This window comes from Macaca fascicularis, chromosome 9, assembly GCF_037993035.2.
Source record: "Macaca fascicularis isolate 582-1 chromosome 9, T2T-MFA8v1.1".
NCBI classification, from domain to species: domain Eukaryota; kingdom Metazoa; phylum Chordata; class Mammalia; order Primates; family Cercopithecidae; genus Macaca; species Macaca fascicularis.
In genome coordinates, this window is record NC_088383.1 from 73,306,205 (window position 1) to 73,332,310 (window position 26,106).

General features: G+C 38.5%; 1 protein-coding gene across 9 annotated transcripts in view; it reads left to right on the forward strand.

Annotated features, from left to right (window-relative positions):
• The window catches only part of P4HA1 (prolyl 4-hydroxylase subunit alpha 1), an 86,828-nt gene that overhangs the window by 19,936 nt on the left and 40,786 nt on the right, over positions 1–26,106 (forward strand). For 2 of the 9 annotated variants that reach the window (XM_005565535.5, XM_074001841.1), the window contains 5 exons: positions 1,214–1,351; positions 17,399–17,638; positions 19,745–19,941; positions 22,611–22,787; positions 24,685–24,755. In XM_005565535.5, the coding sequence (XP_005565592.1) occupies positions 1,214–1,351; positions 17,399–17,638; positions 19,745–19,941; positions 22,611–22,787; positions 24,685–24,755 (823 nt within the window). Of the gene's footprint in view, positions 1–1,213; positions 1,352–17,398; positions 17,639–19,744; positions 19,942–22,610; positions 22,788–24,684; positions 25,835–26,106 lie in introns of all 9 variants that reach the window. The other 7 variants (XM_005565536.5, XM_045362049.3, XR_012417814.1 and 4 more) reach the window with 6 other exon arrangements.

A 26,106-nucleotide genomic window follows, 5' to 3' on the forward strand; every position in this document is an offset into this window, starting at 1 on the left:
CGAGATTGTGCCACTGCACTCCAGCCTGGGTGACAGAGCAAGACTGCATCTCAAAAAAAAAAAAAAGCCTGGTGTCTTGCTGTTCAAAATACTTAGTCAGCTGGACACAGTTGCTCACGCCTGTAATCCCAGCACTTTGGGAGGCCAAGGCAGGTGGATCGTTTGAGGCCAGGAGTTGGAGACCAGCCTGGGCAACATGGTGAAACCCCATCTCTACTAAAAATACAAAAATTAACCGGGTGTGGTGGCACATGCCTGTAATCCCAGCTCCTTGGGAGGCTGAGGCATGATAATTGCTTGAACCTGGGAGGTGGAGGTTGCAGTGAGCTGAGATCGTGCCACTGCACTCCAGCCTGGATGACAGAGTGAGACTCTGTCTCACAGAAAAACCATATAGTTGCTTATAAGTTAATCAGTACGAGAGGGAAGTCTCATACCTAATTTTTATTCACAAGTAATGATACTTATATTAAAATTTTAAACTACTTTGTTTCTTAAGGAGTATTTAGCATCCATTCTCCTTGAGGTTATATAGTTATCAGTAATTGGTTTGTTAGTTTGATTTTTGCTGTAGTTTATGTAAATCCTCTTTAAGATTAGCTTTATATATTGTAAATTTTGGTGGATCAACACCATGTTTAATAATTAAACTGATCTAAATATATTTTAGTAAACTAGCTTAGCTGTTGATCTTAAATATATAATTAATATCGCCTCCTTGTCCTTGAAGAATTCCACCAAACTTTATATATTTACATATTTATATAATGTGTAATACATGGAAGAAGAAAACAACTTTAAGAGCACACATTTTACTTACCATCTGTTATCTGGAAATATGATTGTCAGTGAATGTTATTTTCAAACCCATAAATGTGTTCATTTCCCAAACTTAGTGGATGCACTTTTGTTTTCTTGCTATAACTAAAAACTCATAACTATTATGTTAGGTGATCTTTACCTGGTAATACAGATATAATTTATATAACAGCGTTACAGTTCTTAAACAATACTAGGCTTTTGGAAGATTAAACAAGTTAGAAGTGTGCCAAGTCTCATTCAGTGTATTTAAGTTTTTCTTGTTGAGTATGTAGAACTTTTCATGGTATGGTAGAAAATAATAAAATAGATTTTGAACAGTCCTTATTAAGTCTCTTTATGGGAAGTTAATGAGGTTTTACATTCTTTTTTTCTTTTATTTATCTATTTCAAGGCTTTATCTCTAACCTAACCATTCAGAGACAGTACTTTCCTAATGATGAAGATCAGGTTGGGGCAGCCAAAGCTCTGTTACGTCTCCAGGATACCTACAATTTGGATACAGATACCATCTCAAAGGGTAATCTTCCAGGTAAGATCATTCTTCCATTCTATAAAATACCATCACCTAGCTTCTCTGTTGAGTCCATTAAGACAATGTTAGTATAAAAAAGACTTTTGCATTTTAAGATTTTAAGTTGTAGTTTGTTTCATAGCCTTTGAAGACTAAAGAATCACCTTCCCTTTCTCTTAGGGCTTAATAGTTATAGGTAGGCTTCTAGCTTGTTACTCTGAAAACTTGTATTGATAGAGGCTAACTTAAGTAGGCAATTTTAGTGTGTAAAGAAAAGAAACTATCATTTTACCAAATGTTTTTATTCAGAACACCTAATACTATTCGTAAGCTTTGTATGTAAAGCTATAAGGGAATTGATAGTCAAAGTTTATATGTTAAATAATTAAAAGCCAAGATGTTTTGGGTATCCACATATGTTTAAAGTGTTCCATAGTGTGGAACATCCTACTTTCTTACCTATTTTTTGGCAAAGTCCTCTTTTTAATTAAGTTAGTTACTTTCATGATAATTTACTTCTGCCATCCCTCACTTTTTCAAAGTTTGTGACTTATTAACACTAGTATCTCCTGTCATTGTCAGCTGCAGAAATAAAATATGTTGTCTCTGTCTTCATACTGTAATTGATTTTCTTTCTTTTTTTTTTTTTTTTTTTTTTTTTAAGACAGAGTCTCGCTTTGTCGCCCAGGTTGGAGTGCAGTGGCCGGATCTCAGCTCACTGCAAGCTCCGCCTCCTGGGTTTACGCCATTCTCCAGCCTCAGCCTCCCAAGTAGCTGGGACTACAGACGCCCGCCACCTCGCCCAGCTAGTTTTTTGTGTTTTTTAGTAGAGACGGGGTTTCACCGTGTTAGCCAGGATGGTCTCGATCTCCTGACCTAGTGATCCACCCGTCTCGGCCTCCCAAAGTACTGGGATTACAGGCTTGAGCCACTGCGCCCGGCTGTAATTGATTTTCTCAGCAAGAAAAATCAGTTTATCAAAATATTTTCTTGCTCATCTCCCTTTATTTGAGATGAAGGTATCTATTGGTAAAAACTAAACATGTTATAATAGTAAATAAAATTTATGTTAAGCTGGAATATAATTCCATTAATTTGAACTTCCAAAAATGTACAAATTTGCAAATTTTATTTTCAGTTTCTACTAATATTATACATTATAACACTTTTGATAAGATTATAACCTTATTTTTAAAATTGGCTTCAGGTTTAAAACATTTAATAGATATTAAATAATATGTGCCAGCTATTATGTTAGGTACTGAGCACACATAATGAACAAGACATACACTACCCTTGCCATTAGGGTATTTAACATTCTTACAGATGTAAGATGAGTGCTTGGATGAGAGAAATTCAGGATACCACCATGTGAGCACGTCAAAAGAAACCTATTGCTGAACCTCGTAAGAGATGGTAAAGGAAGAATTCCTGGAAAATATGACGTTAAAAAAATTGAGATCCGGCCGGGCACAGTGGCTCAAGCCTGTAATCCCAGCACTTTGGGAGGCCGAGATGGGCGGATCACGAGGTCGGCGGATCACGAGGTCCGGCAATCGAGACCATCCTGGCTAACACGGTGAAACCCCGTCTCTACTAAAAAAATACAAAAAACTAGCCGGGCGTGGTGGCGGGCGCCTGTAGTCCCAGCTACTCGGGAGGCTGAGGCAGGAGAATGGCGTAAACCCGGGAGGCGGAGCTTGCAGTGAGCTGAGATCCGGCCACTGCACTCCAGCCTGGGCGACAGAGCGAGGCTCCGTCTCAAAAAAAAAAAAAAAAAATTGAGATCCAATGGATAAGGAATTAGCCAGAAAAATGGGGGAGAGGGAGAGAGGAATGCGTAATGGGTGTGGGAGAAGTGTTCCAGACAGAGGGAACATGTAGAAAGGTCAAAAGGAGAGAGCATATCATATTCAGATAACTAACATGTAGTTTGTATGGCTTAATGTAGAGTGCAAGAGGTGAATGCACCAGGTGGATATGGGGGTTTGGGTTTGTGAGAGTAGTGAGAGCTGAGACTAGAGAGGTAAGCAGAAGCCATCTCTTGGAGAGCTTTGTAAGCCATGTGGAAGAGACTGAACTGTCCTGAGTGCAGTGCGGAGCTATTAAAAAGTTTATAAAGGGAATTTATGATTTTTCCTTTTAGAAATACCATTCTGGCTGCCGAATGGAGATTGGGTTGGGGCCAAGGGACAAAGAACCAGGGAGGAGGCTGTTGCAAATATTTAAGTAAGAGGTGATAGTGGATAGATTATCAAGCTACTTATTGGAGTAGAATAGTAGAATTTGATGATGTGCTTGATCGGAATTTCTGGCTTCATCAACTGGATAGGTTCCATTTAACAAAATAGGGCTGGCATGGTGGCTCATGCCTATATTCCCAGCACTTTAGGAGGCTAAGGTGGAAAGGATCCCTTGAGGCTAGGAGTTCAAGACCAGCCTGGGCAGCATAGCAAGTCCCTGACTCTACAAAAAAAATGAAAACTTAGCTGGGTGTGGTGGCGCTTGCTTGCAGTCCTAGCTATTTGGGAGGCTGAAGTGGGACGTACTCACACTGCTATAAAGAAATAGCCAAGACTGGGTAATTTATTTTAAAAAAGAGGTTTAATTGACTCACAGTTCCGCATAGCTAGGGATGTCTTAGGAAACTCACAATCATGGTGGAAAGCACTTCTTCACAGGGTGGCAGGAGAGAGAATGAGTGCCAGCAGGGGAAATGCCGGGTGCTTATAAAACCATCCTATCTCATGAGAACTCACTATCACAAGAACAGCATGGGGGAACTGCCCCCATGATTCAGTTATCTCTTCCTTGTCCCGCCCTTGATAGGTGGGGATTATTACAATTCAAGGTGATATTTGAGTGTGAACACAGAGCCAAACCATATCATGGGAGGATCACTTGAGCCCAGGAGTCAAGGCTGGAGTGAGCTGTGATCACGCCACTGCACTGCAACCTGGGCAACAGAGACCCCCATTTCAAAAAACAAAAAGCAAAAAAGAAAACATCCCACCTTAGCCTCCCAAATGTGTGGTGGTGGGTAATAAACGTTATTTAGATTACTCTCTGTGTTTTGTTTAAAACATGATTATATTCTCATCAAAATGGTCTTGAATATTATTTAACCCTGATTTCACTGTGTTTAGTCTTAGGGGCAATATTCATTCTTTCTCAGCTACTTTTTACCTCCTTGTTAACTTTTTTCCCTCTTTTATCACAGTTTTGGGCTAGTTCTTACTGACTTTTCCTTTCATGCAAATTACTTATAAGTAAAATGTCTGAAATTTCTTAATCACATTATATCCTATAAGTGGTAAAAATAATAGCATGAATGCTAGCATAAGAGTTTTTAGGCTCCCCCAACCCAGATTATTTTCTATTGTTAATAGTCAAATATCACAGATGTGTTCAAAGGCTTTCTTGTGCACCTTCCCTTCTTTAGAACTGATGACTGTTCTGAACTTGGTGTGTATCCTGTCATCTTTTTATAAACTATCACATATATTGTCCATTGTATTGTGTTTTTAAATTTTACGTGAATAGGCCGGGCGCGGTGGCTCAAGCCTGTAATCCCAGCACTTTGGGAGGCCGAGACGGGCGGATCACGAGGCCAGGAGATCGAGAGACGATCCCGGCTAACACGGTGAAACCCCGTCTCTACTAAAAAATACAAAAAAACTAGCCGGGCGAGGTGGCGGGCGCCTGTAGTCCCAGCTACTCGGGAGGCTGAGGCAGGAGAACGGCGTAAACCCGGGAGGCGGAGCTTGCAGTGAGCTGAGATCCGGCCACTGCACTCCAGCCTGGGTGACAGAGCAAGACTCTGTCTCAAAAAAAAAAATAAAATAAAATAAAAATAAATTTTACGTGAATAGTACATCACACCCTATGTATCTTTCTACAACCTTTTTTTAACCTAATATGTTTAGTAAATTTATCTATGTTGATCACATTCATCTTACTGCTTATATGGTATTGTATAACATTATTTATTCATTCTTCTGGGGATGGATGTACATTTATATTTTATCCAATTTTTTGCTTTATCAAATGAGGTTTGATACATCCTTGTTGATTTTTTTGTGACCATGTACTTATGTGCAAGAGTTTCTCTTAGGGTATAAGAAATCATAGGGTATTTGGTTTTTCATCATGCTTACCAGATGTGGCCAGATTGTTTTCCAGAGCGTGTATTTATACTCTCACCAGCATTGTATGAGAGTTCCCATTTCTTCATATCCTTGCCAGCTCTTGGTTTTGTCAGACTTTAAAAATTTTAGCAATTTGGGTGTGAAATGGTGGGGGTGAGGGAGGAAGGATGGCATGTATTTTAAATTTTCTTCAAACAAGAAAGAGAAATGCTTAGTGGATTTATATTGATGCCACATCACTGCTTGATTAGTTTCATCTGTTTCTTTTGCCGCTTTGAGCCTACCTGTTGAAATGCTTTGTTGATATTTTCATGTAAAATCTGATAGGTTATATACATTTCGACATCAGTGTTGTCCTTATAGTTCTTAAGGACTTCCTTTAGTTTTCAGATTGTTTGTTCCCAACCCTGATTTGTTGAATAGATCCGTATCTGCCAAAGATATCATGGTTTTTTTTAAAGCTGTGATTTTTTTTTTTTAGGGGGTGGGGGTCAGTAATAGAAAATGTCTTACATATAAAATTCAATTTGCTTCATGTGAAAGTTGAATGTTCACCCTTCTGGTCACTTGCATCACTGTCCTGGTAAGTTAATAAGGTAACTGCAGCAAGCAGCAGATTCTCCAGACATCTCTGGAGCTCACTCAGCTATGAGTGTACCACACTGCCTCAGAGGTGGGACATTAACTTCTAAGTATATGCATTTTAAACATAATTCTCCCTTACAAATTAAGTTTTGATCCATTGAGTGTTCTTGTGAAGTGCAAGAATTTTTGAATTACATGTCTCTCTCAGTTTAACGGATGAACCATAAAAATGTATTTCTTTTTCTTTTTTTCTCTTTTTTTGACATGGAGTCTCACTCTGTTACCCAGGCTGGAGTGCAGTGGCGCAACTCGGCTCACTGCAACCTCTGCCTCCTGGGTTCAAGTGATTCTCCTGCCTCAGCCTCCCAAGTAGCTGCGATTACAGGTGCCTACCACCATGCCTGGCTAATTTTTGTATTTTTAGTAGAGATGAGATTTCACCATGTCAGCCAGGCTGGTTTCCAGCGCTTGACCTCAAGTGATCTGTCCACCTCAGCCTCCGGAAGTGCTAGAATTACAGGCATGAGCCATTACGTCTGGCTAAAAATGTATTTCTAAGTAATGTTTTTCCTATAGTGCCTGTGATATTATAGTTTCCTTTTTCTTTCTTTTCTTTTCTTTATTTTAAAAATTTTTTTTGTGACAGGATCTCACTCTGCTTTGCCCAGGCTGGAGTGCAGTGGCACAATCACAGCTCACTACAGCCTCAACCTCCCAAGCTAAGGTGATCCTCCTACCTCAGTCTCCCGGGTAGCTGGGACTACAGGCACGTGCCACCACAAGCAGCTAATTTTTGTATTTTTTGTAGAGACACGGTTTTGCCATGTTGCCCAGGCTGGTTTCGACCTCCTGAGCTCAAGCAATCCACCCCCCTCAGCCTCCCAAAGTGGCGGGGTTACAGGCAAGAGCCACTGTACCTGGCCTGATATTATAGTTTCTACTGTGACAATAAATTAAAGGACTGTTTTTAGTGTTACTTTCAGTTTGATTTATTATATTCAATTTGGTATGTTCGTGTCTGTCATCCCTACCTCTTCCTTTGAACTAAAGGAATTTACAACTTGTTTCTCATCAAATTCAGTTTGCTTTTTTTTTTTTTTTTTTGAGGCGGAGTCTTGCTCTGTCGCCCAGGCTGGGGTGCAGTGGCACAGTCTCGGCTTACTGCAAGCTCTGCCTCCCAGGTTCACGCCATTCTCCTGCCTCAGCCTCCCGTGTAGCTGGGACTACAGGCGCCCACCACCATGCCCAGCTAATTTTTTTTGTATTTTTAGTAGAGACGGGGTTTCACCATGTTAGCCAGGATGGTCTCAATCCCCTGACCTCGTGATCCGCCTGCCTTGGCCTCCCAAAGTGCTGGGATTACAGGCGTGAGCCACCGTGCCTGGCCCAGTTTGCTTTTTATATGAAGCTTTTTACAGTCTCTTTCTGCCCATACCACTTTCCTTATTTCACTTTCTTCTTTGTTTTCTTGCCTATTTACTTCTTATTCTCATGTTCTCTACTTTGGAAACAGTCTTCCTTTTCAAATACTGCATTACTTTTCATTTATTTTAAAAATCAGATTCCCAGGCAGTCTGCCTTTAATGTTGTTAATACAGCAGTAGGTAAGACAAGCAGAAATACTTTACCAAAGCAGAATAGCTAAAGATATTCTACTATCTCTGCCATGCTTGTTCAAATAATGTTACCAGAATACCCGGTTATGTAAAAAAATATTACTGGTGTTATCTGAATGGATTAATGGCATACTATTATCTCGTGTGTTTTGCATGTCCCTAAGAGAAACATTTATAATTGCTGCATTATGAGCTCATCTTCTCAGTTTACTGGTTCTCGTAACTGAAAAAATAATAGCATTGTCAAAATTTAATATGCATCTTTCGTTTCTGGAACTAAGTCATGTTAAACTATTAAGAAGTTAGTTTCTTAGCATCTGCTATTATTGGAATGTGTCCCTCCAAAATTTAGGTGGTGAAATTTAATGGCCAGTGTGATAGTATTAAGAGGTGGGGCCTACAGGAATGGGATTTAAGGCCCTTATGAAAGAGGCTTTATGCAACCCCTAGCTCTCTTGCCCTTCCACCTTCACCATGTGAGGACATAGCATTCTTTCCCTCTGGAGGATGCAGCAACAAGGTGCCATCTTGGAAGAGGAGAGCAGCCCTCACTAGACAATTGAACTTGCTGGTGCCTTGAATCTTGGACTACCCAGCCTCTAGAACTGTGTGAAATACATTTTTTTTTTTTTAATAAATTATCCAGTCCTCTGTTACTTTGTTATGGGAGCACAAATGCACTAAGATAGTATCCTTTCCTAGAGTGGAAGGCGGGATAGAGACTTATTTAAGGGAAAAACATCAAAATGTGGGTCTTCATCTTCATTTTAGCAGTATACTGATAATCAGTTACTGTCTGTAAGTGACTAATGGGGGGCCAGAAAAAAATGCAAATGGAGGTGATTGATTTGAATATTTGATTATATTGGGTCATGTGATCCTCCAGTGCCTACACCTCCAAGCTTGGACTCTGTTTGATACTGGAATTCAACAGCTCATTGTCAGATGAGGGCATGCTTTTCTGTAGTTTACAAATGTCTGATCATTAACAAAACGTGCCCATAACTTTACTTCCTTTTGATTTATTTCTCATGAATTCCTTTTCTGTTAGCATCTTTTTAAAAACATATGTGACCACCACTGGATAGGTTATAGCTAAGTCTCGTTCTGGCCATTTTAGTGACTCTTTGAAGTGTATTCAATCAAAATTTATTAAAGAAGCCACCAATGTGTTTGTTTCTCTACCAGTTTTCTTTGTGATGTTATCAGACACTTAAAAAATGTATACAGTTTTATCTGTTTTATCAGAGAAAATGTAGGCTAGTCTGTCTTTGACCAGTAGTTTCTTTTAAAAACTACTCTTCTGGAATCATGACTACTAGTATAATATTGACTTAGTCTCAGAACTGTATATTCTGAGAGAAATGTTTTTGGATAAGTAGTATTTTCTTGTCTAGGCTTGTTGTTATTTTTTCACATACCTGTCATTTTTTTTTTTTTGATAGTGTCAGGGAACTATGTGATTTTCTGTATAATAACATAAAAAGAGCCCTGTAGGACATGACTTTCTCCTTTTTTCATTATTTATAAAACTTCTTTTATTATGGAAAATATCAAATATCACACACAAAAATAAAGGTAATAACATAATGAACCTATGCCATCACCAAGCTCCAGATGTTTTAAACATTTTGTCATTCTTGGTTTATCTACTCCTTCCACCCTTTCTTTTTGTTTTTGTTGGAGTATTTTAAGAGCAAATCCTAGACATCATGTCATTTTATCCATAAATAATTCAACACACGTATCTAACTGATCATGTCTTTATTAAAAATTTTTTTTTTCGAGGCAAGATTTCACTCTGTCACCCAGGCTGGAGTGCATTGGCATGATCATAGCTCACTGCAGCCTTGGACTTTTGGACTCAAGCCATCCTGCTGCCTTAGCCTTCTCAACAGCTGGGACTATAAGTGCGTGCCACCACACCTGGCTAATTTTTAAATTTTTTGTAGAGATGGGCTCTTGCTATGTTGCCCAGTCTGGTCTTGAACTCCTGGCCTCAAGTAGGTCTTTGTAATTTATTTTTAATTTTTTTTAGAGACAGGGTCTCACTTTATTGCTCAGGCTAGAGTGCAGTGGTGGTACCATTATGGCTCACTGCAGCCTTGAACTCTTGGGCTCAAGTGATCCTCCTGCCTTAGCCTCCCAAGTAGCTGGGACTGTAGGTATAAAACACCTGCGCCCAGCTGGTCTTTTTAATAAAGTAACATAACCACTTACTGTCACCCTGCTTAACAAATTGACAATATTTCCTTAATATAATTTAATACCCAGTCAATACTGTTTCTCTGGTGATCTCAAAGTTGTCTTTTTACAGTTGTATTTTTTTTTATGATGTCTGTTAAGTCCCTTTTATCCCCTTTTCTCTTTTTTCTTTCTCTTTATGATATTGGTTAGCTGAGGAAGCCTAGTCATATGTTACGTGGAATGTTCCACATTCTGGAGTTGACTACTTGGTGGTTAACATGTTCCTTTAATGTCTATGTTTCCTACACATTGGTTAGAACTTGAGGCTCGATTAGATTCAAGTTAAATTTTAAAATTAACTCCATAGGTGGTGCTATGGACTTTCTGTTGAACTGCATGAACCAACACCTAATGTCCTGTCCCACTTTTTATGATGCTGATTGATGAGTGGAGTTCAGGTGATGAGAGCCTGATCCCTCCATATAAAGTTCTCCTTAAGTTTTATCTACTGGTTTTGGCAACCTTTGATGATCATTGCCTAGAACCACTATTTCATTAGGGTTTACAAAATGGTGATTTTTTTCATTCCATTATTCCTTTTACTTTTATTAACTGGAAGTCTATAAACAGGAACGAACGTTCCTTCATGAACCTCTTGGTTACCCTGAACTGTATATAGGAAAGGCAGGATAAGTCTATAATTAGTCTTCTTTATCAGTTTTCCGAGTAATGAGTTAGTGTCCTAGCCATTTTTAGTAGTGATATATAATTTTCACGACATACCATGAACCCATGGATTTTATTTTATTTTTTTGTATTTCAGCCTATTCAGTATTACTTCGATCTCAGATTATCCCATTTTAGGCCAGTGGAGAGCATCTTTAGATAGGCTTGTTTCTTTGAATTGACTATGTTATTAATCTTTGATAGAGAGGAAACTTCCTTGCTTTCTAGCACAGTTTTTTCCCAGGTTTCTTTTCTACTCCAGAGTAGCAACCAGGCACTTCTTTAATGAGCCTTGGTCCTTCCCCCGCCACCGCCCCTTAAGAGATAGGGTCTTGCCATGTTGCTCAGGCTGGAGTATAGTGGCTCTTCATAGATGTGATCGTGGTGCACTGCAGCCTGGAACTCCTGGGCTCAAGTGATCTTTGTGCTTCAGCCTCTTGAGTAGCTAGGACTACAGGTGTGCCACCCCTTGCCTGGCAAGGCTTGATTCCTTTGAACAGGGATGACATTTAAGCTGCAGAGTCTGGCTAGGTTCTAGGGGTGATTATTGCTGTCAAGTTTGTCATAAACAGTCGGGAAATATGAAGTTTATATTGTTTAATTCAAATTGAAAACCACAGGGTTTATATTTCTATCTCTTTTGAAAATTTGGTTCCTAAGGATATTAACATGATTATTCTTTTATTCATACTATTAACTCATACTATTTTAGTCATACTATTAATAACATTAAGACTACTGAATACAGTTTTTTTGCACTTTATATCCTTAAAATACATGACTCTAGATATGATCAGTCAAAATCTTGTTTTAAAGACGTCTGAGGTAATTCATTTCTCTTTGTGGCTATGCCCTTAAAATGTTACACAGTTGGGTTCATTTATTTCATTTCCTCAGATTTTTAGGGTTTGTCCTCGTTTTTTCTTTTGATTCATTATTTTCATTTGTTTGCTCGTTTTAGAAAGAATATCTTGCTCTGTTGCCCAGCCTGGAGTGCAGGGGCATGATTGTAGCTCAGTGCAGCCTTGAACTCCTGGGCTCAAAGGATCCTCCTGCCACAGCCTCCCAAAAAGCTAGACCTACAGGCATGCATGTACCACCATACCTGGCTAATTTTTAAATTTTTTTAATTTAAAAAATTTTTTAATTTTATTTTTTATTTTATTACTATTTTTTTGAGATGGAGTCTTGCTCTGTCGCCAGGCTGGAGTGCAGTGGTGTGATCTCAGCTCACTGTAAGCTCCGCCTCCCGGGTTCACGCCATTCTCCTGCCTCAGCCTCCAGAGTAGCTGGGACTACAGGCACCCGCCACCATGCCCAGCTAATTTTTTGTATTTTTAGTAGAGACGGGGTTTCACCATGTTAGCGGTCTTGATCTCCTGACCTCGTGATCCGCCCACCTTGGCCTCCCAAAGTGCTGGGATTACAGGTGTGAGTCATAGCGCCCAGGCTTTTTTTTCTTTTCTTTTCTTTTTTTTTAGATGAAGACATTGTCTCATTCTTTTGCCCAGGCTTGTCTTGAACTCCCTGGCTCAAGAGATCGTCCTGCCTTGGCCTCCCAAAGTGTCGGGATTATAGGCTGTAGCCACCATGCCCAGCCAATTTATTGTTTTAAATTATGTAAAACTTTTAAATTCTTTGACAGTCCAAACTAGACTAGTAAGATACATTAACAGAAATCTCACTTTCATTCCTGTACTTTTCAACCTATTCCCTTCTTTTTTCTATGTGACCATTTTGTTAGTTTTACTATTTCCAGTTTTTTAAAATATAAGCAAATGTATGTCTACTCCTATGTTCTGTCAACATAAACAAAAGATAGCATACTGGCCAGGTGTGGTGGCTCACACCTGTAATCCCAGCACTTTGGGAGGCCAAGGTGGGTGGATCACCTGAGGTTAGGAGTTTGAGACCAGCCTGGCCAATATAGTGAAACCCCATCTCTACTAAAAATACAAAAATTACCTGAGCATGGTGGTGGGCGCCTGTAATCCCAGCTACTCGGGAGACTGAGGCAGGAGAATTGCTTGAACCCAGCGGGGGCATGGAGGTTGCAGTGAGCCATTGCACCACTGCACTTTCAGCCTGGGCAACGGAGTGAGACTCCGTCTCAAAAAAAAAAAAAAAAGCATACTGTAAATACTGTTATGTACTTTGGTGCTTTAATTTATTGATATTGATATGCCCTAGTCATTACTTCATATCATGTATAGAAATCCTCATTTCTTTTTATAGGTACATGTTATTACTCTATTTTGTGGAGTTTCTACAGTTTTTTTTTTTACTTATTGTCAGTAAAGGATGATTTATTGGGAAACTTATAGATGGAAGCATGGTCTTGGGCAGCAGCAAGACAGGTAGATCTCTGCACCATTAGTCCCCAGACCCATGACTTAAATGCCATAGGGAAAGGGTGTACATGCTCTATAGGGACAAAGGCAAGCTCTAGAACAGTCAAGAATGCTATGTGTGTCATAGCCTATAATTTTTGTGATAACATCAAGGTTGCTTTGCTCTAAAGGCAGGATTTATAGTAAGTACATGTTCTTACACTAAGGACAGCAAGTAAAGTAGAAATCAGCAGGCATTTGTGGGACTGAGGTTAATCAAAAGTAAACATGGTAGATTAGCATGCAAGATGGAGTCACTGTTGTCTTCACACCCGTCAGTTTCTACTTTATTCATCCTATTTCTTTTTTTTTTTTTTTTTGTGACGGAGTCTTGCTCTGTCACCCGGGCTGGAGTGCAGTGGCCAGATCTCAGCTCACTGCAAGCTCCGCCTCCCGGGTTTACGCCATTCTCCTGCCTCAGCCTCCCGAGTAGCTGGGACTACAGGAGCCTGCCACTTCGCCCGGCTAGTTTTTTTGTATTTTTTGTAGAGACAGGGTTTCACCGGGTTAGCCAGGATGGTCTCGATCTCCTGACCTCATGATCCGCCCGTCTCGGCCTCCCAAAGTGCTGGGATTACAGGCTTGAGCCACCGCGCCTGGCCGTATTCATCCTATTTCTTAATAGCCATCTAAAGATTGCCACCATGCTGCAGCGTGTCCCGTGACCATCCCCTTTCTTTTTTCCCTTAGTTTCACCCCATCAATGTTGTCTTTATTCACCTTTTTTTTTTTCCCTAGACAGAGTCTCGCTCTGTTGTCCAGACTGGAGTGCAGTGGTGCAATCTTGGCCCACTGCAACTTCTGCCTCCCGGGTTCAGGCAATTCTCATGCCTCAGCCTCCCCAGTAGTTGGGATTACAGGCGTGCGCTACCATGCCTGGCTAATTTTTTGTATTTTCAGTAAAGATGGCCTTTTGCCATATTGCCCAGGCTGGTCTCGAACTCCTGAGCTCAAGTAGTCCACCTGCCTCCCAAAGTGCTCAGATTTACCGGTGTGGGCCACTGTGCCTGGCCCTTTCTTTAATTTAGACTGGCATTTATGTATACCATTTTCATTGTTCATCATTGTTTATTGTACCTCATTAGACTTTCCTTTTGGAATTTTCCTCCTTGAAACACATTCTTAAGATGCCCTCAAATGAGCTTTGTTTGGCTTGGAATTCTTTGTTTCCTGAATCTGAACTTTCATGCATTTTAATTTTGGAAATTTTTCTACCATTATCTCTTTAAATACTATCTTATCTATATTCTTTCTATTCTCTTCTTCTAGAATTCCAAGTAGACATAGTTAGACTTTAGTTTTTTTGTCTTTGTGTGTGGTTTGTTGTTGTTGTTGTTGTTGTTTTTTAAGAGATGTAGTCTCATTCTGTCGCCCAGGTCTAGAGTGCAGTGGCGCGATCTCGGCTCACTGCAAGCTCCACCTCCAGGGTTCACGCCATTCTCCTGCCTCAGCCTCCCGAGTAGCTGGGACTACAGGTGCCTGCCACCACTCCCAGCTAATTTTTTTGTATTTTTAGTAGAGACAGGGTTTCACCATGTTGGCCAGGCTGGTCTCAAATTCCTGACCTCAGGTGATCCACCTGCCTCGGCCTGTCAAAGTGCTGGGATTGCAGGTGTGAGCCACCACGACTGGCCTGGGGTATCTTATTTGTTCATATTTTCTATTTTTAAATGTCTTATCATTTTCTCTATATCATTGAAATTATCTTTCTTAATGAAAAATGCTATCCCATTAAATTGATATATCTGCCTATATGTTTCCTTATTTCCTTGCTTTTAGCTTATTACAGTTTTTAGCTATAATATGGTTCAGCCACAAAAATCTGTTATACAGGAAGGTCCCCAATCCCTAGTACTAAATCTCAATGAAATAACTGAAAAATAGTAGTATTAAGTCACAGAGTTTAAATTCTTCTTTTCTCATATTGCTGAATTTCTTAAAAGCAAAGTTGCCAGTTTATATTGCTGCTTCCATCCACTATTAGGTTTTGCTGTTTAATGTTACAACATCAGGAGCACAAACTTCTGGAGTTGTATTGAACCGATTCCATTTCTTGCTTTTAAACATGTGACCTTGGGCATATTAGTTAACCTCTATTTTAGTTCCTCATCTGTAGTAAGATGGCTTTGAGTATTAAATAAGTGACAAATACTTGGCAGATAGTAAGACCTCAATAAATCTAGGCCATTATTTTAAAATATTTTTATTTGTGGTGGTTTTAATTTTTATTTCTTCAGTGATGAATGAGACTAAGTATTTTCTGAAGTGTTTTCTATTTATATTTTATCTCGTGTGAACTATCAAATACCTCCTTTTCTTAAAATGGAAGTTTCACTGCAGAAGCAAGTTGACAAAATAACACCAAAAGCACAAGTGCTGAAAGATTAATAAGTTGGACTTCATCATCACAGTTTCAAAAGTGCACCATCAAGAGAGTTGAAAAGACAACACATAGAATGGGAAAAATATTTAAAAGTCATATAGCTGAGCCAGGCACCCACAGTGGCTCACAACTGTAATCCCAGCAGTTTGGGAGGCTTAGGTAGGTGGATCACATGAGGTCAGGAGTTCAAGACCAGCTTGGCCAACATGGTGAAACCCCATCTTTACTAAAAATACAAAAATTAGCCAGCATGGTAGGACACGCCTGTAATCCCAGCTACTTGGGAGGCTGAGGCAGGAGAATTACTTGAACCTGGGGACAGAGATTGCAGTGAGCTCAGATCGCGTCACTGCACTCCAGCCTGGGTGACAGAGCGAGACTGTCTTGATAAAGAACTCTAACAGAGTGCAAGCAGTGGTGCAGTAATAGCTCACTGTAACCTTGAACTCTTGGGCTTAAGCAGTCTTCCTGCCTTAGCCTCCCAGCTAGCCAGGACTACAGGTATGCACCACAATGTCTGGCTAATTTCTAAAATTTTTTTTGTTAGATATGAGCATCTCATTACGTTGTCCAGGTTCATCTCAAACTCCTGGCCTTAAGCAGTTCTCCTTCCTTGGCCTCCCAAACACTGAATTACAGGTGTGAAACCATCATGCCTAGCCACCAAATTTTTTAAATGGGCAAAAGCTTTGAAAAGATATTTTTTCCAAAGAAGATACACAAATGGAAGTAAGCACACGATAATAGGCCCAACATCATCAGTCACCAGGGAAATGCAAATCAAAACCACAATGAAATGCCTCTTCATACTCACCAGAACATCTATAATAAAAAAGAAGGCCAATAACAAGTATTAGCAAGGATGTGGAGAAATTGGAATTTCATATCTTGTTGGTGGGAATGTAAAACGTTATAGCCACTTTGGAAAACAGTTTGGCAGTTCTTCAAAACATTAAGCATAGAGTTGCTATAGGACCAATCAGTTCCACTCATATATATATACTCAAGAAATGAAAACATGTTCACATAGATACTTATACACAAATGTTCACAGTAGCATTATGTCCAGAATAGGCAAATTTGTAGAGACAGAAAGTAGATTAGTGGTCGTCTAGGGCTGGGGCAGGGTGGGGAAGGTAATGGGTAGTGACTGTTAATGGTTACAGGGTTTCGTTTTGGAGTGATGAAAATGTTCTAAAATTAGATTGTTGTGATGGTTGCTCTACTCTGTAAATATACTAAGAACTACTGTAATTTTTCAATGAGTGAATTTCTGGTATTCAAATGACATATTAATGCTGTTTAAAAGAAAGAATCTAGTTGATATATTTACCTCTCCTTCCGTACATTCATCTCTTGCCCAGATTGTTGGTTAGGAGTGAGATAGATATATCTCATATGGTGGCCGGGCGTGGTGGCTCACGCCAGTAATCCCAGCACTTTGGGAGGCTGAGGTGGGTAGATTACCTGAGATCAGGAGTTCGAGACCAACCTGATCAACATGGGGAAACTCCGTCTCCACGAAAAATACAAAATTAGCTGGGCATGGTGGCACATGCCTGTAATCCCAGCTACTCAGGAGGCTGAGACAGGACAATCACTTGAACCCGGGAGGCGGAGGTTGTAGTGAGCTGAGATTGTGTCATTGCATCCCAGCCTGGGCAACAGAGCAAGACTCCGTCTCAAAAAATATATATATATATATCTCTCTCTCTCTCATATGGTAATTCCTACCGTTAGAAAATAGTATGTTTCAACTTAATGGATGTTTCATTTTGGTATGATGGCTGATAACTTCAGTCTTGGGTTCTGTAGGTTCCGTGTCCCCTATTACCAGCTGTGTGATTCTTGTCAGTCTACGTTATATTATAGATTGTTCCTTTGTTTATGAAATTAGGGTAATTTTTGCTTATCCAGAGGATTATTGTGAACTTCAAATGGAAGTGAGACAGCATTTTGAAAGCTGTGTAGTCCTAAATAAAGACAGTAGTGTTAAGATTCCTAAAGTTCTCTGTATTTTCTTTTCATAGGAGTGAAACACAAATCTTTTCTAACAGCTGAGGACTGCTTTGAGTTGGGCAAAGTGGCCTATACAGAAGCAGATTATTACCATACAGAACTGTGGATGGAACAAGCCCTAAGGCAACTGGACGAAGGCGAGATTTCTACCATAGATAAAGTATCTGTTCTAGATTATTTGAGCTATGCGGTATATCAGCAGGGAGACCTGGATAAGGCACTTGTGCTCACAAAGAAGCTTCTTGAACTAGGTATGTTATCTGGGCCTAATTTAAGGTTATAGTTATAATGAGAGATATATATTTTCTATGTGTGTCTCCCCATTTATATACTTCTGGTATTTTCTCATTTGTTATAAGTCGGGAGCTTTACTTGTTAAACATACATTATCCTCTTTTTCTTTTTTCTCAAAGTAAATGATGACTGATTTTTCTCACCTAATAGTGCTGCAACAGTGGTTGTGTTTCTCTGCTCTATATTCTCCAGGAATTTCAAAATTAAAGCTAATGTAACTAACTCAGTCAAAAATGTTTGTTTACCATGTTGCCATTTTAAATGTTAATCAGTTTCCTTTGAAGGGTGTTTTGTTTTATTGCATTTCATATTTTAAAATAAAGTGATTTAAAATAGATGGGCTCAAAATGTATTTATCAAATTCAAATGTTGGAAAAATATATCTTAGGAGAATTTTATCAGTAGTACTTTGAACAAAGATGTAGTGTTTCTTCAAGTATGGCCCAAGCACCACATGCATCAGAATTACTTGGATACTTGTTAGAAATGAAAATTTCTTGATCTCTACCCTAGATGTACTAAATTGTAATCTCTGGAGATGGAGTCCAGAATTTGTATGACAGTAAGTTTAGGTGGCCTTTGGTATATAATGAAGTTTTAAAACTTTAAAAATTATTTTTACAAAATACGAAAATATGCGTATGTTAGAATCAAACAGCTCAAAAGGATTGATGTGCTGAAAATGAACTTTGGATAATTGGGTTATTTCTTAGTTGGGTGATAATAAATTAAGATATTGGTTCGAGTAATCTTTTTTCCTTTCAGTATTTTCCAGTGATATTTCCTCTTGATTTAAAATATGCTTTGTACTCATTATAGAAAATTTGTTAAAACAGAAAAAGATACAGAAGAGTCATCTATAAGCCAGTCACTCAAAGACACCTACTACAAATTTATTTCCTTTTAGTGTATACTCCTCTTCCCTGCACACACGTTTCCTTTGCTTTTACAAAATCAGGTTAATATTGAATATCGTAACATTTATTGTGAGCAGTTTCTGAAGGACAAGAAATATTTTACAATCTAAGCCTAGGTAGCCTAAACACTTACTGTCACAATGGAAGTCTCTATATATTCTTCTGCCTTTTTATTTTTATGTGTGTGGTTCTTTAGTTTTTTTTTTCCCTCTCAGATGGGCAGCTTAGTCTTCTTTTCTCCTACTAAAAGGTAGTTGAAAATTATGACTAGCAATTCTGAGGCAGTTAGTGGATTCTAGCTTATTTGAAAATTATATCTTTAGTTTCCCTTTTCCTTCTTACTTAGAAATTTGGGACTGAACTTCATTCGGCCCTTAGAAGTAGGCTACATTTATAATGTATCTGTGGTAAAGGTTGCTTTTGAATTGCTTATCCCCTGTCTTCCTCATGTGATTATTTTCAGTCTTAGAAAAATCATTTTCATTGCTTAAAATAAGTAGGATGAGTAAGATTTTAAAATTCATTTGACATCAAATTGAACTTAGTTCCTTTAGCTGATTAGTAAATTCTCAAAGTAAAAGCACCAGTTGCCACCTTTAAATAAGTGACTGTTTCTGTCTCCAGAACTCTTTTTTCAGACAGAGTTCCACTCTTTTTGCCCAGGCTGGAGTGCAATGGCACGATCTTGGCTCACTGCAACCCCTGCCTCCCGGGTTCACGTGATTCTCCTGCCTCAGCCTCCTGACTCGCTGGGATTACAGTCACCCACCACCATGCCCGGCTAATTTTGTATTTTTAGGGGGGACGGGGTTTCGCTATGTTGGTCAGGCTGGTCTCGAACTCCTGACCTCAGGTGATCCACCCACCTCAGTCTCCCAAAATGCTGGGATTACAGGCGTGAGCCACCAGGCCCGGCCCAGAACTGTTTTTATATAGGTGACTGTATGTCCTGATTTACTTGGGGGCATTAGTAACTTAATACCTATTATTTTGGTATAATAATTTTCATTAGTGCCTCCTTTCACTCACAGAAGCAACCTGGTTTGGAAGATAAATTATAATGTCTCCTATTTTTATATTACTGTATTCTGATGCTTGAACAAGTGTGAACTTACCCGTGGACATGCTTTGTTTTTCTTCTAATAGATCCTGAACATCAGAGAGCTAATGGTAACTTAAAATATTTTGAGTATATAATGGCTAAAGAAAAAGATGTCAATAAGTCTGCTTCAGATGACCAATCTGATCAGAAAACTACACCAAAGAAAAAAGGGGTTGCTGTGGATTACCTGCCAGAGAGACAGAAGTACGAAATGCTGTGCCGTGGGGAGGGTATCAAAATGGTAAAGTGGAAAAGCCAATTGTGTGTATGTGAATGTGTGTGTGTATGTGTTTGTACACAGTTCTGGAGAGAATCAGTCATTTTATATTTAAGCCTATGTGATAAAAATCAGAATGGCTGCATAAAATACTACAGTATGTCAGCTTAGGCAACATAGATGCCATTACAAAAAAATTTAAAAATTAGCTGGGCATGCTGGTGCACACTTGTAGTCTTAGCTACTCAGGAGTCTGAGGTGGGAGGATCACTTGAATCCAGGAGTTCAGGGGTACAGTGAGTTATGATTACACCACTGCACTCCAGCCTGAGCTATAGAATAAGACCCTGTCTCTAAAAAAGTGTTTTTTTTTTTTTTTTTTTTGGGACAGAGTCTCGCCCTGTCGCCCAGGCTAGAGTGCAGGCATGCATAGAAAGAGTTAATGAATTTTCGGAGTAAGTACTTTTAAGTGTAAACATTTGAAAAGCGTTTAACGTTTTCTTTACTACTAGTAAACTCAAGCGGGGCTTTACATTTTGATATTGATGACTGTTGACAGCTTAACCACTAACAGCAAAGTATACAATACCTATGGGACACTTTTGATAGCTAGGTTCATGGAGTCCTAGGAGGATATGCTTCAGCTAATGAGTAAATACAAAGATAGTGACACTGTTAGACTCATTAAGTATTTTCTTTTCTTTTCTTTCTTTCTTTTCTTTTTTTTTTTTTTTTTTTTGAGATGGAGTCTCACTCAGTTGCCCAGGCTAGAGCGCAGTGGTGTGATCTCGGCTCACTGCAAGCTCCACCTCCCGGGTTCATGCCATTCTCCTGCCTTAACCTCCTGAGTAGCTAGGATTACAGGCGCCTGCCACCACACCCAGCTAATTTTTTGTATTTTTAGTAGAGATGGGGTTTCACCGTGTTAGCCAGGATGGTCTCGATCTCCTGATCTCGTGATCTGCCCGCCTCGGCCTCCCAAAGTGCTGGGATTACAAGCGTGAGCCACTGTGCCCGTCCCCTCATTAAACATTTTCTCTTCTGTTTTATTACTAAATATTTTAGTATGTATCTTTTAAAGATACAAATTCAAAATAACTACAATACCATTGTCACCTAAAAATTCACAAGTTTTGTAATGTCAAATATCTAGTGTTCAAATTTCCATAATAAGCAGAAATTTTTATTGCTCTTAATAACTCTTAGGGAACAAAACTGTAGATATAAAACAAGAGTCTGCTAATTTGCCAGTCTGTTAATGTAACACGTACTCAACTTTGCCTAAGATCAAAAGAACATTCTTGCTGGGCACGATGGCACATGCCTGTAATCCCAGCACTTTGGGAGGCCAAGGCAGGTGGATCACCTGAGGTCAGGAGTTCAAGACCAGCCTGGCCAACATGGCGAAACCCCATCTCTACTAAAAATACAAAAAGTTAGCCAGGCATGGTAGAAGGGACCTGTAATCTCAGCTACTTGGGAGGCTGAGGCAGGAGAATTGCTTGAACCCAGGAGGCAGAGGCTGCAGTGAGCCAAGATCAAGGCATTGCAATCCAGTCTGGGTGACAGAGCAAGACTCTGTCTAAACAAAAACAAAAACAAAAAATTCTTTTTCTCAGAATAGCTGAATTCATCTCATCATTATATAAAAGACTTAGTAAAAATTAAAGCCTTGGATTTGACTCTAGGTAAAGTGCATGGAGAATAAACATAAATCATTATTTGTTTTAGTATATTATTAGTATAATAATTGAAACAAACTACTCATATTCCTGCTTATGTGACATACTTGTTTTGTTTTGTTTTATTTTTGAGACAGCATCTTGCTCTGTCACCCAGGCTGGAGTGTAGTGGCATGATCATGGCTCACTGCAACCTCTACTTCCTGGGCTTACGCAGTCCTCCCATTTCAGCCCCTCAAGTATGTGGGACTACGGGCAAGTGCCCTCATGTCCGGCTAATTTTTTAAATTTTTTGTAGAGATGAGATTTCGCTGTGTGACCTAGGCTGGTCTTGGTCTCATTGGGCTCAAGTGATCCTCCTACCTCAGCTTCCCAAAGTACTGGGGTTATAGGCATGAGCCACCATGCCAGGCCTGACATACTTGTTTAATTAAGAGAAGTAGGCAACAAAATAACTTATTAATATAATACATAGATGATTGAAGGGAATTTGTTTTGTTGACTGCTCTATTTTTATACTGCCTAATAAAAGCATCTGGGATCTTTGTTTAATAACTTTTTCTTTTTCAGAGCTGTCAATTTTTGATTTTGCACTTAAAATTTTCCTTTTTTTTTTTTTGCCACAAGCATTTAACTGTGAAGTATTTAGGAAAACCTAGTTTTTTTTTTCTTCTAGAAACATTTTGTCTCTGGGTGCTTGCCAGTTACTTTGTGCCATTTAGAGCAATGCCGGGCATTTAATATTTTCATAAACATGGCATTATTTTTTTCATATTTAAACATTTGAACTTATTTAAGACTTTGCCTCTCTCACCCAGAAAATCATCATTAATACTGTATTTAAAATTCTGAACATCCTGTTTGAGGCAAAATATTTGCAGAGTACTGCTTCTTGTATATTTTTCCAAAGATACTCTGTATATGCAAGCATGATTATTGTCTCTTATCTGCATAGGAATAGATATTAAAAGTATTATTATTCTAATATATTCATCATATTCTTAACTTTAGACCCCTCGGAGACAGAAAAAACTCTTTTGCCGCTACCATGATGGAAACCGGAATCCTAAATTTATTCTAGCTCCAGCTAAACAGGAGGATGAATGGGACAAGCCTCGTATTATTCGCTTCCATGATATTATTTCTGATGCAGAAATTGAAATCGTCAAAGACCTAGCAAAACCAAGGGTAAATAATGTTTTTTTTTAATTTCTCCTCAATATACTGTACCTTTGTATCAATTTTTCTTTGTAAGAAAATAGGATAATTGATATACTAATAACGCCACAGATTTTGTAAAGATATTGTTGCCTCAGCATAATGGAGTTACTAATGATGCTCTGTTTATGCCAGTTTTTCCATTTGTTATAAACACAAGTAATGTACCCTTCAGCTGGTTTTTAACCACTGAATTATGAAAATTATTGATGAGATTTTTATTCACCGTTAACAAATTTGTGTTTCACTGTCTTCCTGATAAACTTTTCTATGTATTTTGGAGTTCTAATCTCAGAGGCTACTTAAAGCCCAGCTTCTTCATAACTTCTATATTTTTATTGAAAGAATACCGTGGAAGTATTTTTATTCCCTTTTAGGCACCATTATTACTATTATAACAGGATATAATTGGGCACAAGCATTATGTTAATTTGAAATGGTGATAGTTTTCTGACTTTAACCCACATAATTTACCTTAAAAGAAAAAGAATCTAATGTAAACCCAATCTGTAAGCTTAGTGTTTAGCATGAAAACTCTTCTTTAGTGAGAATGTGGAAAAGACTACCCTTTATGCTCTTGCCTTTTCCCCCATCAGCTTGTTCTTAAAACATATTTGGTCTTCTTGATAGTAAAGTACAAGCTGCCATCACTTTCATAAAGAGATTGTTGAATAAATTCTAGGCATGCCTTGCTCTCTTGCTACAAAGGAGTTGGCAGATTTTTTCCATAAAGGTCAATGTTAGATATTTTTTAGGCTTTGGAGGCCATGTGATCTCTGTTGTGACTATTTAGTTCTGCCATTATAGTGCAAAAGCAGCCAAAGAAAATATGTAAATGAAAGAGTGTGGCTATATTACAGTAAAATTATATTTCCAGTGACAGGCAGCAGGCTGAATTTGGTCTGTGGCCATAGTTTGTTAACCCTTATTATATCAAAGGTTTGAATTATCTGGGATATCTATACTACAAAATGAACTTAGAATTTCTTTTAGAGTTTTACTCCTTCTCCAAATTGGTGGTTTTTCTTTTTTTTTTTTTTTTTTTTTGGCCAAAGATTACATTATAAATGCAAAACATTGGTCTAACATTAATATGTATTATTGATGCCATCCAAGGTAATTAATTCATTTCAGCTTGGAGATCAAGTTATATTCTGGAGATTCCTCAATTTGGATTGTTTTTGGTCAATAAATTTAATGGCAATAAAATTTCATGCTCTTACAACCTCAGAATCATCCTTCCATTAAAAAAAAATTGAAATTATTATCTAGGCTGTCTCCTCTTACTGTTTTTAACATTTATGAGTTCTTTTCCTCTGCCTTTTTTCTCAGTCCAAGATTATTTCACTATATATGTTAATAAGTGGATATCTGGAAGGGACAAAAGATTGACCTTAAAATGAATTTAAAACATTAACCTTTGCAAACAGTTTCATCACTAAAAAAAATTAAAGTCAGAGATTTTGGAATGGATCATTAATTGCAAATAGCCATTCTTCTTTTTTTTCCCCTTCTCTCCCCACCCCCAGATGGTCATTCTTTTAACTGTAAATTAGACTTCAAATTTCAGAAATGTCTCTTTTTCTCACTGTCATGTCCTTTCACCATTGAAAGAAATTTAATTTCCAATCTCTTTTGTTTGTATGTCCTCCGTCTATGCAAAACAAACAAAAAATTGAGGAAAAAAAAACCCAAAACCTAAAAAACTAACCGTCTTTCAAGGCTCAGCACAAGGTGACTGGAAGTGTATGGAGTTATTTTCTCTTTTTAGCCTCCTTTGTAAAAACCCCAGAATTCTGACTGGTTGGGTAAATGTGATTCAGTTTTTTGTCTTGTAATGCAACTATTTTGATGGTTGGCTTCACAGCTGAGGCGAGCCACCATTTCAAACCCAATAACAGGAGACTTGGAGACGGTACATTACAGAATTAGCAAAAGGTAAGAGATGTGTATGCTGCATATTTTGCCCTCTAATGAGTGTTTGGTACATCCTACAGGAATTATTCATTTAAGGGAAGTAGGTCATTTTCAGTCACCAGCTCAAGTTACCACCACAGGATACGCATGGGTAAACTGCTTTGTGTTTCACAGGTCTTTCTCCTTCACTAGAAGTTCTGTTTTTAATCTTTAATTGGTATGTTATTTTTCGGGAATTAATATGCTTTTTATCTTTCTTCAGATCAGGTGTCAAATATCCAGGAAGTGGCCTGATACTTGTTTTCTTTTTCCCTTTTGTTGCCAAAAGGGGAAATAAAGCAGCAGCCTCCTGAATCTGGGAGTGGTAGTCTTCACCTATGCAGTTTTCTCTCATTCATAAATACTGCAGTGATTCACATCCTCCTTCATGGTGATTGTGTTGGCATTTGTTCATACATCTTGTAAAATACCATTGTCATTATGTAGTAATCTGTATTCCTCCCATTGGAGTTTTTTATTTAAAAAAATCCGCTGACTCAAAAGTTGGCAGTAGGAAAAACAGAATTACGCTTCTGAGCTCAGTCTTCCAGAAATTAGTTGTAAACTTAGTTGCCTTTTACTTTGCCAGAGAGATTTGAAAACAGTTTTATCTCAGTGAGAGTTTTAAAAAATGAATTTAAGGAGTCTACTATTTTTTTTTCAAAATATTTAAATAACTTCTAGATCTGAGAAAGTTTCTGTGAAACCCAGTGCTATAAATCATTTACATACAGCTTCAAATGATTTAAAAAAAAAAAAAAGTGAAAGGACAATAAATCTACAACAAAAATCTGTCAACTCATTTTCTCTTGATTTGGAAGTGGCTGTTCTTACTGCCACCTTTCTAAATGTTTTTGTGGATTTGAGACCATTACCCACCATCCAGACCAATCTGAACCCTTCCAATCACCTGTGGCTTGGCAAAATAAACAAAAAGCCCAAAATTGCCTGCTACTGGAGTAAGTCCTTGTCCTTTCTCTTTTTTTGTAGCTGAGCCGAGCTACAGTACATGACCCTGAGACTGGAAAATTGACCACAGCACAGTACAGAGTGTCTAAGAGGTAAGGGAGTAATGGAGAGAACTTCAGTCATATTTGGACCATTTCTTTCTTGGGAATCTAATTTTCTGAAAACCCATGATATCGTTTCTAACGTAGGCGATTAAGCATAGATACTTGATAATATCTGTGCTGGAGTTTTCATGATGGACTAATAAACATGGTTATGGGCAGTTAATAGAGGTTTTCCAAAGTAACATTAACTTACAAAATGTTGAGGCTCCCCAAACTTTGATAAATGAAATGTGTTCTCATATTGAACTAAGAGAAGTTCC